The sequence below is a fragment of the Colobus angolensis genome, unplaced genomic scaffold, assembly GCF_000951035.1.
Source record: "Colobus angolensis palliatus isolate OR3802 unplaced genomic scaffold, Cang.pa_1.0 Scaffold53, whole genome shotgun sequence".
Classification (NCBI taxonomy): Eukaryota; Metazoa; Chordata; class Mammalia; order Primates; family Cercopithecidae; genus Colobus; species Colobus angolensis.
Window position 1 is genome coordinate 12257391 of NW_012118821.1, and position 11701 is coordinate 12269091.

At 47.4% G+C, this 11701-nt stretch overlaps 1 protein-coding gene across 1 annotated transcript in view; it reads right to left on the reverse strand.

Moving 5' to 3' along the window:
- The window catches only part of TPO (thyroid peroxidase), a 152134-nt gene that overhangs the window by 79489 nt on the left and 60944 nt on the right, over window positions 1-11701 (reverse strand). The window contains exons 2-3 of the mRNA XM_011960987.1: window positions 9334-9503; window positions 6904-7036 (exon numbers count right to left, since the gene is read on the reverse strand). Coding sequence (XP_011816377.1) covers window positions 6904-7036; window positions 9334-9503 — 303 coding nt within the window. The remainder of the gene's footprint in view (window positions 1-6903; window positions 7037-9333; window positions 9504-11701) is intronic.

The following is an 11701-nucleotide window of genomic DNA, read 5'->3' on the forward strand; positions in this document are numbered from 1 at the left end:
TTCCAACATGGTAGTTCCTGCTTCATGGACTACATACAAACAAGAAGGAGCCTGCGCCATTCGCTTACAACACTGTGAGACACAGTGATTTACTGAAGTAGTTCATCAGGTCAAAACTCAGGAAATATCATAATTTTTTTTTTTAATTTTAGAGATGAGGTCTTGCTTTGTTGCCCAGGCTGGTCTTGAGCTCCTGGGCTCACGCGATCCCCCCACCTCAGCCTCCCAAAGTGCTGGGATTACAGGCGTGAGCCAACATGCCCAGCAAGAAATAATGCAGTTTTTCAGAGATAAATTACACCTCTTCAAGAATCAAGACTGAGACTCTTTGAAGAAAGGGGCTTCCAAGGTGGCCATTATTTACATAAACAGTCGCTGACCTTTGTAGCATTATTGCTCACAAAGTATTTCTGCTGCCATTATCTCACTTCAGCCTCATGACAACCCTAGAAATGAGCATCACTATCTTTGCCATTTTCCAGATCAGAGAATTTGAGAATCTAAGCAAGACATGAAGTCTAAGCAGCTTGTAACTGACAACGTGGTGGCCAGAATCTCGTGTTCTATTTCAAAATATGATGGCTTTTCCATTATGTACAGGAATGTGAGCACTTTCTCAAGAACACACAGAGCAGTTATTATCACACGTATCAATGTAAAACTGAAGGCAAATTCTATATGAAGTATCTAGGTGAATTCACCATATTATATAATGAATACTATCTTACAGTATATAGTCTATATTTGTATTTCTGCTTATGAATATTCATATGTAATACACTGTCTAACATTGCATGTGATAAGATAATCCACTGATTTAGATGACAAGCAAACAGTGGCTCGTGGCTCCTTTGTTTTCTAGATATTGTGGCACACAGGTCTTCACAATGACCCCGCTGCCTGTGGAGGACCGGCCATGAGTAATTCCACCCCGACTGCATCTATTTCCAGCAGCTAAGAGGCTTCCGTTCTTCAGTAGCCCTCCCTGACTCCATCTGTATTAGTCTGTTTTCATGCTGCTGATAAAGACATACCCAAGACTGGGAAGAAAAAGAAGTTTAATGGACTTATGGTTCCACGTGGCTGGGGAGGCCTCACAATCGTGGTGGAAGGCAAGGAGGAGCAGGTCACGTCTTACATGGATGGCAGCAGGCAAAGAGAGCTTGTGCAGGGGAACTCCCCCTTATGAAACTGTCAAATCTCGTGAGACTTATTCACTATGATGAGAACAGCACAGGAAAGATCTGCCTCCATGGTTCGATTACCTCCCACCAGGTCCCTCCCACAACACATGGGAATTCAACTGAGATTTGGGTGGGGACACAGCCAACCATATCACCATCCCGCCACGAAGCACTTGATATTTTTTTTTTTTTTTTTTTTGAGACGGAGTCTCGCTCTGTCGCCTGGGCTGGAGTGCAGTGGCCGGATCTCAGCTCACTGCAAGCTCCGCCTCCCGGTCTCACGCCATTCTCCTACCTCAGCCTCCCGAGTAGCTGGGACTACAGGCGCCCACCACCACAGCTGGCTAATTTTTTTTTTTTTTTTTTAATTTTTAGTAGAGACGGGGTTTCACCATGTCAGCCAGGATGGTCTCGATCTCCTGACCTCGTGATCCGCCCGCCTCAGCCTCCCAAAGTGCTGGGATTACAGGCGTGAGCCACCGTGCCCGGCCAGAGCACTTGATTTTTAAAATAGAATTTGTCTTATCTCTAGGCTGATGCCAAGCTACACACTAAAACCCAGTTTTCTGCAGGATATCCTCAGGCCCTGGGGATTCTGTTCTCAGCTGATGTGACTGCTTCTACCAAACGCAACCTGTAAGCGACGTGACCCCTGCCCACACCCACCTCCTACCCCCAACTCCTAGACTTCTATAAAAAACACACAGGCGGGAACAACGGCCTCAGCTGGCTGGGAGCGCAGGAGTGTTGAGGACCCTGATCTGAGTCCAGGATGATGAAGAGGTTTCCACAGGTTGGTAACAGAAACAGAAAGAAGCTGGAAATCCTTTAAATGATACTACACAAACACCCTCACCCCAAACACAGTTATCAACAGCATTACTAATATCTTAAGCTTTATATTCAGAGATTCTAAAATTTTTAAAGGGACCAGTTTGCCATGCATGCACACCCCCCCCTCCGTGTTAAAAAATCAGGGCTTATGCAGAGACTTGATAATTTCCTTTAGGACAAAGTGAAAAGAAAAAAAGTCTCAAAATTTACAACGAGCCTGCCCCATTCTCTTCCAACATGGTACGTCCTGCAGCACTGGCCACACCATACCAACAAGAAGGACCCTGCCCTATTCCCTTCCAACGTAGTGCCTCCTGCGGCACTGACTACACCATACCAACAAGAAGGAACCTGCCCCGTTCTCTTCCAACATGGTAGCTCCTGCGGCACTGACTACACCATACCAACAGGAAGGAGCCTGCTCCATTCACTTACAACATGGTAGCTCCTGTGGTAATGAGTAGATCATACAAACAAGAAGGAGCTTGCCCCATTCTCTTGCAACATGGTACATCCTGCGGCACAGACTACACCATGCAAACAAGAAAGAGCCTGCCCCATTCCCTTCCAACATGTGGCTCCTGTGGCACTGACTACACCATAAAAACAGGAAGGAGCCTGCTCCACTCACTTCCAACATGTGGCTCCTGTGGCACTGACCATATCATACAAACAAGAAGTCCGGGTGTGGCATTAGCTGCACCACACAAACGAGAAGCAGCCTGCCCCTCCTCTTTCAACAAGGTAGCTTCTGCAGCACCGACTACACCATACAAACAAAAAGTCCAGGTGAAATGGCAAAAGGAAAATCATTCTTTTCCACTACTTGTTAAGTAATTTTATGTGATATGTCCTAGGCAATTAGGAAAATACCAACAAAGGAAAAGCAAGCCTTAGAAACCCTGCCATCCATTTGTGACATGCAGACATCACACCATAAAGCAAGAGAACTAGTAGAAATGAATGAGTTTTAAAATCTACTGTTTCGACATTTAGAATTTCAAAAGTTAATTCCAAATAACATTTGTCTTAAAGACGTCATTGCAGCCAACACCCAAAGGTCACTTGGAAATACAGCAGAGTGGGCAGCAGTGGTGGGTGAGGGACAAGAAATGACCTTCAGGAAGGAACAAGCGAGCAGGAAAAGAAAACACTGCGCCTTCGAGTTAGAAACAAAAGGAAGAAACAAAATGAAAACAAAAGCCAAACGCGATCAGAAAGAAACATGGGTGAAATTTTAGACAATAAAAGGGAAATGCTTAATGCAAGATTTAATTATCCAAAACCTTTTGAGGAATGTTGGTGAGCCTCAAACATAAAAATCCAAACTCATTGCAGAGGACCCACATGCCCTTCATAATTGGAATAAAAAATGCATCATCTGACCCAGCAAGGATATAGAGGTGAAGCTTAATCACCAGAATTAATCAAAAGGAATATAAATTCTCTAAATTAAAAATGATGTATCAGAAACAAATATCTGCCTTAATTCTTTAATCCCATATGTGAAAAACCAAAGCAAACCTATAACCAAAACAAATGCTAAACATGTTGACTGGAAGTTGCAATGACAATTCTAAAACATATTCGGATTTTTAGGATTACGTAAGGAAGCCCACGTATTAATATGTTCTATAAGATTAATGTGTTCTATAAGATATAATACATACCATCAGGACAGCCATATGGTGATGTGCTGAGAATATCGACTGGGGACCTCCTGCATGGAGTATCAAGCTGTTAAGCTAAAAATTTCACCTGACATAGCCGACACACTAGTCAAGAAATGATAAAGAGAAACACAACCAAACCCAGGCCAGAGAGCTAGTGCCATGCAAGGACATGGTCACAGTCTCTCTGGGTGCCTGGAGAGGCCAGATCACCTTCCCTGGGGCAGGGAGGGTCCTAGTGAGTCAGGACCAGCCCAGGCAAAGATGGGAAGGTGTGGGTGGGAAACCAGGTGCTGGTGACTGAGAGGGACACTGACGCGGCTTAGGAGACCGCTGGAGGGGAACTTAGCAACTTAGTGGGTGTGGGGAAGCTCTGGGAACTCAGGGCTGAGCAAGGCAGAAGTTAGGACCAGGGGAGACAGAGACACACACATGCTTTTGGGGTGGCTCTTGGGCACAGGTGCAGAAGAGGCGACATCCCTCAAGGCAGGGGACCATCCAGAGGCTAAGGTGAGGGACTGCCACCCAGATGGGGAGAATGGTGCGGAACTCACGGTGGGGTGTCAGAGGGTCTCTGTGTCTGAAGACATTACTCAGCAACATGGTGAGGTGGAGGGGGAGTCTCCGGGCAGGCAGCTCCAGCAGCAGCAGCGACCTGGGGTCTGATGACCAGGAGGCTGTATCTTACCAATGGCCTGAGAGACTGGGAGAGGTTTTGTGGAAGACACAAAGAGGTAGGCTCCAAGTGGCTAAAAATTGCTTGTTTGGGCTGTTTTTATCAAAACTGGGCATGAATAAATTTGAGCTTGGTCCTAGGAGGCTTTGGCACTAACAGGTCTCAGCCTGCAGAGAAAAAATAAACCACCCAGGGGCCAAGGGGCAGGGGTCCTCTGAGGCTCACTTTTATAACAACAAGTGAGACACTAACGATTTCTGAGCAGATGTTTCATTTTTGGTGGAATACAATGCGTGAAGACTTGAACATAGCGGACTTTAGATCCAGATGCTGTAAATTCTTAATGAAAACTGTAGCCGTCACCACAGAAGGAGAGAAACCAGCTCAGATCTAAGTGTCCCCAGATCACGGCTGCCAGGGCCAATGGCATTGTATGATCAGCAGAGATTCTCCCAGGAGCATCACTGGAGCTTGCTCAGCAGCAGGGGCAGAGGCGCCTGAGATAGCAGCAGGGCCTCTAGGAAGGGCCGAGCGGGAACTCATTGGTGCTGGCTGAGGCCCTGGTCTTGAGGTTGTTAAATTGTAAACTGAAGCACGATACATTTTTTAAAGAGTTTTGTTTTGTTTTGTTATGTTTTTTTGAGTGAACAGTGATTTATGAATGAGGAAGCACCAAACCAAAGAAAGGTTCAGGCTCTATTGCAGGACCCAGGGGGAGGCTTTGAAATCCATTCAGAGAACAGCCCCGCCCCCACATCTCCAACACCACTGTCCCCAGGAATCCCCACCCTGAACGTGCATCTGCAGGTTAGACCCCACCCTGCCCTGCTGAAGACCCTGCTCCTCCCCGTGTAGTCCAAGCCATCTCTGCTCTGGCCTCTGGCCAAACAGTGCACCTGCCCCATCCCCTCCTCCATCCAGGCCCGGTCCCTCCAGCTGTGCATCCCACCAGCCACTTCAGTGTTCCCATACTCCCAGGCATCATCTCCTGTGCATCCTTTGTCGACACCTACGTCTTCCACCGAGCTCTGAGGACAGGACATGTGCCGTCTCCACCTCTGAGCCTGCTTCCATGTGTGAGCACAGGCACCCCAGGCTTCAGGGGAGGAGGGGTGGACAGCAGCCTCCGGTGTGGTCCTGACCCATCTCCGCGTTCAGCACAGGCTGCCTCTTCCAGCTGGGGCTCCACGGTCCTCAGATTCGGTCCTTACACATAGCCAGGTTATGCGTTCCTGCTGTGGGCTTTACAGACAAGCTCTTACAGCTCAAAGAATGGAAACAAATTGCCCTCTGATAAGTGGTGATTCCAGGTCTCAAATCCAGGGCTGTCCAGTTGCAAAGCTGTTGTTCTTAACCATCATCGACCCAGGATGCCGATTCCTGTTCATTGTCCCAGAGCCCCTGCCCTCTGTCTCAGGATACTGCCTGTCCAGGCCAGGGCTCTGCCTGGGTCCTGCTGATCCCTCTCTCACGGGGTCGGCAGGGACGGGGCATCTTCCTTCTGGCCTCAGCACACCAAGCAGCGAGGAGCTCGAGTCCCTTTGAGGAGCTCTTCCATGCTAAGTACCTTTGCTGCCTGCATTGGTGGACATCAAGCCTGCGGCCATCCTGACAAAGCCTCCAGGTGACCACGGGGTGTATTATTACCCCCAGACCCCACAGGCACCACAATTGCAGCTGTTCTCCCTCTGCCCCTGTGTGTGCCAAAGGCTGCGTGTATCTGCTCAAATGTGTCTTGCTCCTTCTGGCCTTTGCAAAGCCCTCTCCTCTACCCTGTGGCCCATTTGAGAAATCCCCACTCATCCTTTAAGATTTGGCTCACTTCTGTATCACTTTCTTCAGAAAACCAGTCTGAACCGCAGACTGAATCACATGCCTCTGTGTGTGGCCAAAGCTCCTGTCTACCTCCTGCCACCGTGGACCAGAGGAGGTGGGCAGTTGCCACTGTTGGGCAGATCTGCACTCACTCTGAGTGCAGTGGGGACTTGGGTTGGGGGCATTGAGAAGGAGGGTGCTGAGATGGTGTTGGCCACAACAGGAAGCGTGAACAGGGAAAGCAACAGTTAAACTAGGAGAACCAGTGAGGGGGCCACCGCGTGATGGCAGCCGGCTGGTTATTTTGGCTTCAGCTAAGGTGACAGGGAGTGGAGAGCACTCACTTTGGAGGTAAAAGTGACAGTCTTGGGGGTGCATTGGAAACAATGGGTAGGGGAGTTAGTGAAATCAAGAATGGAACCTAAACGTATGGCTTGAGTTATTAGGTGAACGGCGGTGGAATTTGTGGGGTTAGGAAGTTAAGAGTGACCTAGAAGCACCTATGGAAGGGGCGTTGTGGCTGGGAATGGCGGTGTGGTTCTGCATACTGCTTGAGGCACCACCAGGTGTGCAAGAGGCCACGTCAGGGAGGCCAAGGACAGGAACCAGGGGCTCAGGGGTGGGTACAGATCCACCAGTCATGGTAGAGGCTCCTTTATGATGGCACCTAGTCATGTTCAGATGCAACTTTCATGAGAAGATTAAGAAAATCCACAAACAATACCTGTTGTTGCAAGCTCCTGTGATGAGCCTGTATTTGTTCGCCAGGCACGTGTTTGGGCATTTTGGGGGCAGCATGTAAGGGAGACATCCAGACATGTTTGCAATGATGCTTAGCAGATCTTCTGATAAAGCATCTGTGAAAAATGGGAAACCGTGAATTCTGTGCTTGTAACCACAAATCCACCCAATAAATACTCTACGGCAGTCTCAAAAGTGGCTCCAGCATCTGAATTTGGGATTCATATGTAACTGGGGTCATTGTTTTTGAGAAAATCTGCTTTCTCCCTTTACATCAAGTACTCACTCATTTAATTCTCTTGAGCTTCCTTATTGCTGGAAATGTGGGGTTTTTAAAATTTATTTTTGCTCTGTGATCTTTCAGAAAAGCAGTCTAAAAGCTCTCAGCCCCCAGGGGGATAAGCCAGCAAGTAACTTCGCAGTTACCATCAACCCTCACTGAGCACATCTCCAGGGCTCATTCATCACAATTGCACAGTGAGGCGTGTGTGCTTAGTAACGGCCCCAGTGCTTTAGAAGACAGTGAGGAGTAGAATTTATCCCGAACCCTAGTGTAGAAAAAAATCTTGCCTTGATGAAGATGGTACGCTTATCTATAAAACCTTTCATTTTTCCTCTGTATTGATTTTTGGTCCCCTTGTAAATCTTTCCAGATGAGACGAGAGCCCACAAAACTATTTCCTGTTTTTTTTTGGATCAATTCTGTCACTATAATTTATATGTTATTCAACAAATCAAAGTGAGAGTGACTTTACTGTCCATTAGTAGAGGTAATCATCGATTACTTCTCCAAGACGGTTTACATAAATCTTTGAGGGTAATGCTACAAAACTTGGATTAACCAGATACCAGGAGATATTCAATAGAAAAAAAAAAAGCCAGGAAGGAATGCATTCCATTTTCAGATAAGAGAGAAACAAACTAGTCTTTCAATCATGAATGCTCACTAACAGGCCAACGGGAATGGCTCTATGGGAACAGTGAAGTAAACCTTGGACTGCAGTGCACGTTCAGTTAGTGGAGGAATAGGCATTCCTCAAAAAGCTGAGCACAGATTCTTCTTGACAGGAATGTCCTCAAGCAGGTGCTTGCAGACAACAAATCATGTGCAATAGAAAAGAACCATTAGGTTACAGTCACGTAATACACAAGACCAGCGTGAAGCAGCAGCCTAGAAGGACAGGCACTGACCTTTAATGGAGTCCTGGCTTGGTGATGAAGTAATGGGAAACCTTTTTACATTCCTCACATTCTAAATTTTCTAGATGGGCTATGCTTACAATGGAAATCATTTTAAAATATTCTAAATTATGGAGTCCTTAAGTTCTATGTTATAGCCTGGACCAAATACCTCAGCCTATTCTCCTAAACATTTATGTCTACAGACCCAGCAATGAGCATGTGGCTCTAAAGCATGGACCAGAAAGACCCACATCTTCTGATGTCAGGAACTGCCATTTCCATAGGAGGCCTGACAGGACAGTGGACAGGACAGTGGGCCAAGAGTTCTTAGAAACATCGTTCAGCCACATGGTTTGAAAGAAAGGACATTTCAAATGAATTTTAGCTTGCTGTGAAGTTAATTAAACTTCACTGTTAAGTTTAGGATTTGAGAATTCTGGTTAATACTGGTTTAGCCAAGTTTGTCTTATTCTAAAAGCTAAGTAAACCAGCACCAAATTGATCTATAGCTAGTTAGAAGGAAGAACTCAGAGGCCAAGTAGCTCATGGCACTGCACAGAAAAAAATTATTGATTAATTAAAAAGACATTTCACTTACTTGCTCCCCATCATAAAAAGCACCAATATGCCTTTTGACTGCCTGCATTACCATCTCAGTATCTTATGTCCATAGAGTGCTTTAGAGCTGAAGAAATAATGACATTTGCTCCTGGTTTATGCGCTGGTCTTCTGACAGCCAGCGGAGTGAGCAGTGCTACTGTCCTCATGTTAGAGATGAGTCAATTGGCTCTCAAAGATCCTAGGCAGCTCTGCTAAGGCAACAGCAGCTCGGGGAAGATGGGGCTCCCTGCAACACGCTGCCTCACACATGAAGTCCTTTCATTGAAGAGGTTTTATGAATGAGCTCGCCAAGTTTTAACTAAGAGGGGGCTACGGGAAAAATTCCTAAATTATTTTATACCAACAAATGGATGTTTAGCTTATTGAGCTCGTTTTCAAATTTGATTTGAATTGGAGAGAGACAGCTATTTTCCAGAGTAACAAAAAGAAGATACTGAGACTGTTTGGTAAGCATTTTAAAAATTGCAGCTCATATGTTTTGAAAGAGCTGGAGTCCCATCCTGCTCGGTCTCAAGTAAAAAGCATGCCTTGAACAAGCAGCCCCTGGACAAAATCTAGGCGTCCTCCCTCGGGAGTTGCGGCTTCTCAGTGGGGAGAGGGCGGCCGTTACCTGTTGGATGCTGTGATTGTTGAATTTTTAGGTTGACTTTTCTTTTCATCGCTTGTATTGATGTTTCCATTATCTCTGCTGCTCGGGCAATCTCTCCACTAGTTGGCTCAGGAAGTTTGGAAAAAGACAGAAGCTGATGTGGGGAAAGGATTTCTCTTTTTTTGAGGTTTCTATGGCACATAAAGAAGATATAAAAGAGATTGTCTGTGGTAGCTTTGGCACTTAATTACGAATTAATTAAGCAGACATTTATTGAGTAACTACTGTGTTCCAGACAATATGCCGGACACTGCGGGGTGTGCACAGGGAAAACACGCACAGTCGCTGTCCACGGGGTCACTGCTGTCCACGGGGTCTTCGGGTTTAGGAACAGGAATAGAGTGTAGGTGATGCATCAGTATTGAATGATGAGGAAAATGGCAAATCCTTGCCCTTTACAAAACTGCCGTCTCAGAGTGAACTGGATTCTCATAACAATTGCTGACAGGCCATCACATCCAAACCAAGACATGATTTGTTTATGTCCCAGCTAATGAAACAGGAGACTGGGGAGTGCACGGCCCTGCCCTGATCTCAGAGCCAATGCCTGCCGAGGCTGCCTGTGTCCCAGCTCCAACTTCTTTGCTTCCCACTCCAGTGCAGAGCATCTCCTCAGTGCAGCCTCACAACGGGGCAGCAAAGCTGTTCACAGTGAGAGCTAAACACACCGTCACAGAGGAAGAAACATGTGAAGCCTGCCTCATCTGAATGCCTCCCCTCACCTGCAGGCCTCCCCTCACCTGCAGGCCTCCCCTCACCTGCAGGCCTCCCCTCACCTGCAGGCTTCCCCTCACCTGCAGGCCTCCCCTCACCTGCAGGCCTCCCCTCACATGCAGGCCTCTCCTCACCTGCAGGCCTCCCCTCACCTGCAGGCCTCCCCTCACCTGCAGGCCTCCCCTCACATGCAGGCCTCCCCTCACCTCCAGGCCTCACTCCACCTGCAGGTCTCTCCTCACCCACAGGCCTCCCCTCACCTGCAGGCCTCACCCCACCTGCAGGCCTTCCCTCACTCCTGGTCTCCCACACAGGCACTTGGCCTTTTTAGATTCCCAGCAGCAGCAGCAGCTACAGGGAACCAATCCAAGGTTTCACAGTTGACCTGCCTACTAGCATTTGGGAACCTGGGGAACCTGGAGAGAAAGGACAGAGGTGACCTTTGCAACAATGCTGCCAACACCTGGGTGGATCAGAGCATTGTCCAAGCACCTGCAATGTGGAATTACTAAGTCCCCAGGACCCAAGGGAGGACTACATCAGGTTCACCATCCTTCTTGTCTGAGGGTTGAGTCAATCACCTTTGACAGCAAAGCTGGCAGGGCCAGGCCCCAAAGGAGAAGCAGAGTGACCACAGCGGACTGCGCTCTGGGGGCCCCAGACAGCTTCCCTGGCTGAGTCGTCTGCCGTGGGGCCTCTCCAGCTGACAGGAAGCCAGCACTGCCCAAGTGACCACGGGAGGTGTGCGAGTGTCAGAGGCCAGGCAGAACTACGGAGCTGGCAGGAGAACCTACTTCCCTCTGCAAGTGAGATATGAGGCTCAGGACTCAGAAGCACCCACTGTGGCTTTGGGAAAAGTGACCTAGTTGTTCTCTTCAGTTGTTCTGCCATAATTAAATGGATTGTTTATATTTTTGTTTATTAATAATAACCCCAAAATACATAGTGCTTACTCGTGAACATAAAGTTTCAGGTGCTGTGCTAAGCACTTGTATTCCTTCCATAGTTAATAATATTGAATACTAAAAACAAATGTGCTAAGAGAGATTGTAAGTGCTCTCACCACACGTAGACACCAATCACTATGGAAGGTGATGGGTACGTTAATTTTGTTTGACGATAGTGATCATTTCATTATGTATCAAAACATCATTTTGCAAATCTGAAATATATACAATAAAAATAAAAATTGTTAAAGCTTACATATTAAGCTGTTTTTGCGTTGCTCTAAAGAAATACTTGAGACTGGGTAATTTATAAAGAAAAGGGATTTAATTGGCTCAAAGTTCTGCAGGCTGTGCAAACACGGACCCAGCACCTGCTTGGCTTCTGGGGAGGCCTCAGGAAGCCACAATCATGGTGGAAGGTGCAGCGGGAGCAGATGCCTCACATGGTGAGACAAGGAGCAAGAGGTCAAGCGGGCAGGTGCCACACAGTGTAAAACAACCACGTCTCACATGGACCTCCTCGGCGAGAACCGACTCATCACCAAGAGGACAGGGCTAAACCGTTCATAAGGGGCGTCTCATATGGACCTCCTGGGCGAGAACCGACTCATCACCAAGAGGACAGGGCTAAACCGTTCATAAGGGGCGTCTCACATGGACCTCCTCGG